The sequence below is a fragment of the Limulus polyphemus genome, unplaced genomic scaffold (genome assembly GCF_000517525.1).
Source record: "Limulus polyphemus unplaced genomic scaffold, Limulus_polyphemus-2.1.2 Scaffold3276, whole genome shotgun sequence".
Classification (NCBI taxonomy): domain Eukaryota; kingdom Metazoa; phylum Arthropoda; class Merostomata; order Xiphosura; family Limulidae; genus Limulus; species Limulus polyphemus.
Genome location: NW_013668886.1, coordinates 101,492 through 104,984, shown reverse-complemented (window position 1 = coordinate 104,984; position 3,493 = coordinate 101,492). Strand labels below are relative to the sequence as shown.

Genomic DNA, 3,493 nt, shown 5'->3' with positions numbered 1-3,493 from the left:
GAGAAGAAGTTTTATCTTCAGGAACTTTTTATGTTGTAAATTAATACAAGAACAAGACTAGACATAAACTAAATGACTACTAGTATGTAGCATTGCACTGGCAATAAACATCAACACTGTTTTACATAAAAACTTATATGACTAAGATAGTGAGTAATACTTTGCTGCAATACTGTAAAATTGTACTAAAAATTCACTGGTCTGTACGAAACAAAAGATCTGACAACGTTTCGGTGTAATCACGAAGAACACATTATGTTTGAAAGCCTGTAGCGAAAAAGAGATACATTGGAGAGTCACACTTTTCCTGCAATCTGTCCAGTACTTTGTCCATGGATGACTGTGGATGCTTATGAGATTCAGGGGCTGAGCTTCCCTCTTTGCTACTCTGTTGCTCAGTCAGACTGGCCTTCTTCATAGCTGCATAACCTTTTCTGTCCTTAGTAGCAGTCCAGACTTTGAAAGTTTTCTCAAAGTCAAAGGACTCTAATGGTTTAGACTGACTTTAGAATGCAAGGACAAGGTCATCAGTGTCTCAACATGATCCACACGAAGCATTTTACGAGCATCAGTTTTAATATGATTATAGGTGCTAAACCCTCTCTCGCAATCAACTGAGGTAACTAGGATTGTAACTCCAATACAAGCCATGCGGTGTCATGAAGGAAACCCTTGTAAAATGCTGCCAAATCCACGTACTTGAATTGTTCCTGTTGCGTTACATTTTTCAGTAGAACCCACTCAACTTTGGCTGATGATGTATCTATGAATGCCTCACACCTCTTAAGCAAAGTGTTGAACTCAGATTCATCTTAACGGCTGCTGCTAGATGATGCACTAGGCTTAGCAGCTCAATAGTCATCATGCAGATGCTGTCATGAAAGGTAACAGCAAGCCTGTTATCAAGTTGCTCAAGAAATGCTTCAGCAGTAGCTTGGAACTTTTCCCTCTGCGATAGAGAATCTTTTATATCATGTCCATGGAAGATAGCGTAGTTACTTGGACATAGCTGGTCTGGCATTATATTTATGATAAGCATTCACAGTGGCAATTTTCATGTGTTGTTTTAACTTTGGCTGAATAACAGTATCACGATGATCAACCGTCTTTTCATGCTTAATCAGATCGTCCCATTTTGGCCTGTCCAAATCTTAGCCGAGCGTAAAGATGTTGTCTTTTTTTTTAGCCTCAACGCACACAGAGCATTTCAGCAGATCGCCCTTCACTATTAACCATGTAAAGTCTTTGAACCATTGAGCCTTAACAGTCTCGAGTGGTCACGATCAAACTTCTTTTTCTGTTTGCCTGGATCGTTATCATTATTGATCTTTTCTGGGACTGGCAGGAAAAAAAGACGATATTAGTTTGATTTCTTTCTTGGAGCCTGGGAACTTTACGGAACTCAGATTGACCCAAGTAAGGCTATCTCTGATTGTGTGGGTAAATTTCTATTCTCAATAAAGACGACAAACTTCAGATAAACGTTCATTTATTCAACTCGGCATTTTGGCTTACACCTTTTTCAAGGGTCAATGAAGGGGGAGAAAAAATAGTTAAACTGTTTTAAATCTTTGTTCCCAGATCAAAGCTGAAAAATTAGCTATCTCAAAATTTTGCTTCTAAAACTGAAAATCAAAGTTTTCTAAAGATCTCAACAATATTATTGAGTCACAACAAAATTGAGAAATGACGTCTAATGAGAAAATCTGACGTCATTACTCAACTTTAAATACTGTTTATCAATGAAAAGTATTTTAAAACTTTATAAATGTAATCAAAATAATCAGTAAAATGGATCAACATGATCTAATTCTATAGATGGTTTAGCATAAATATTCATCTAATCTCTACTCTATACTTATAAAACTGATAAAAAATAATTGGACAGAAATTATGAAATCAACTACACTCAAAAAACTTATATGATGCACATTACATTTTCAAAATTAAATAAAAAAAGGGGGAAATTATACACGGAGTTTAAAAACCATAACAAAATACAAGTTTGGCTGTCCGGTAGATGTCACCACAAGCATATATTCTGAGCATAACGTCCAGTATGTAGGCCAAACTAAAACAACTATACAGGAGCGGTTTAATAACCACAAATCTTCAATAAAACGAACAAAAACTTCCGGTTGCAGAGCGTTTCAACATGACTGACCACTCTCTTGACGACATGATACTGAAAGGTATAGAGACAAATTTTACATCAAACAGAAACAGGGAAATTAAAGAAGCTTATTGGATAGCACTGTTAAATACTGTAAGGCCGAATGGCATCAATCTCGATCCTGGGATTGTTGACCTTCGAGTGTCTCTAAAAAATTCCTAATAACTTGTAATTAAGTTTGTAAAGTTTTATTATTCACGTTTTTATTCATGCTTCTATTTCTCTACATTATTATTAATTAATAATATAGATCGATACCTGATACCTGAATTAATAATAATGTACATCGATACCTGAATTAATAATATTGTACATCGATACCTGAATTAATAATATTGTACATCGATACCTGAAACAATAATGTAGATCGATACCTGAATTAATAATAATGTACATCGATACCTGAATTAATAATAATGTACATCGATACCTGAATTAATAATAATGTACATCGATACCTGAATTAATCATTATTGTTTCAGGTATCGATGTACAATATTATTAATTCAGGTATTGATCTACATTATTGTTTCAGGTATCGATGTACAATATTATTAATTCAGGTATTGATCTACATTATTATTTTCTCAAGCTCTCATCTTCCTACGTATTTTATTTTTCTCTATCAGTCAAAAGTTTCATACATAATGAAAATTAATAATAATTTTGTTGTTTCTTTCTCTACAAACGAATTCTCCTTTCCGGGATACTAACTGCTTGATAATGGTTGGAGATGTTTTGAATGGGTAATGAAGAAAAACTTTAATATAAGTTTAACATAACAGCAAATGTAAAACGTTTCGACAAGGTTTTGTCATCATCAGGATTTTTCATTCATGTTTTGTTATATTATTCAATGCGTAGAAACTGAAAAACAACAAAAAAGGGACTTAATTAATACTAATCATAATAAAACGGAAATTAAAAAAATCGCCAGAATTGGTTTGTTTGTTTATTTTGAATTTCGCGCAAAGCTACACGAGGGCTATCTGAGCTAGCCGTCCCTAATTTAGCAGTGTAAGACTAGAGAGAAGGCAGCTAGTTATCACCACACACCGCCAACTCTTGGGCTTCTCTTTTACCAATGAATAGTGGGATTGACCGTCACATTATATAGCGCCCCAACGGCTGAAAGGGGCGAGCATGTTTGGTATCACGCGGATTCAAACCCGCGACCCTCAGATTGCGAGTCGAGCGCCCTAACCACTTGGCCCTAAATTATTTGATTTAGAATTTTTAGAAAAAAAAAGTTAACTTATGTATAAAATATTTAATTTCTAGTTAAATCGTAAACGTGGTTATTATCGCGATATATAAAGT

General features: G+C 34.6%; 1 protein-coding gene across 1 annotated transcript in view; it reads right to left on the bottom strand.

The window, feature by feature from the left end:
• Nucleotides 1-253: 253 nt before the first annotated feature.
• Nucleotides 254-3,493, bottom strand: part of LOC111088188 (filaggrin-2-like) — a 19,502-nt gene continuing 16,262 nt past the window's right edge. Inside the window, exon 7 of the mRNA XM_022397447.1 lies at nucleotides 254-503. Coding sequence (XP_022253155.1) covers nucleotides 254-503 — 250 coding nt within the window. The remainder of the gene's footprint in view (nucleotides 504-3,493) is intronic.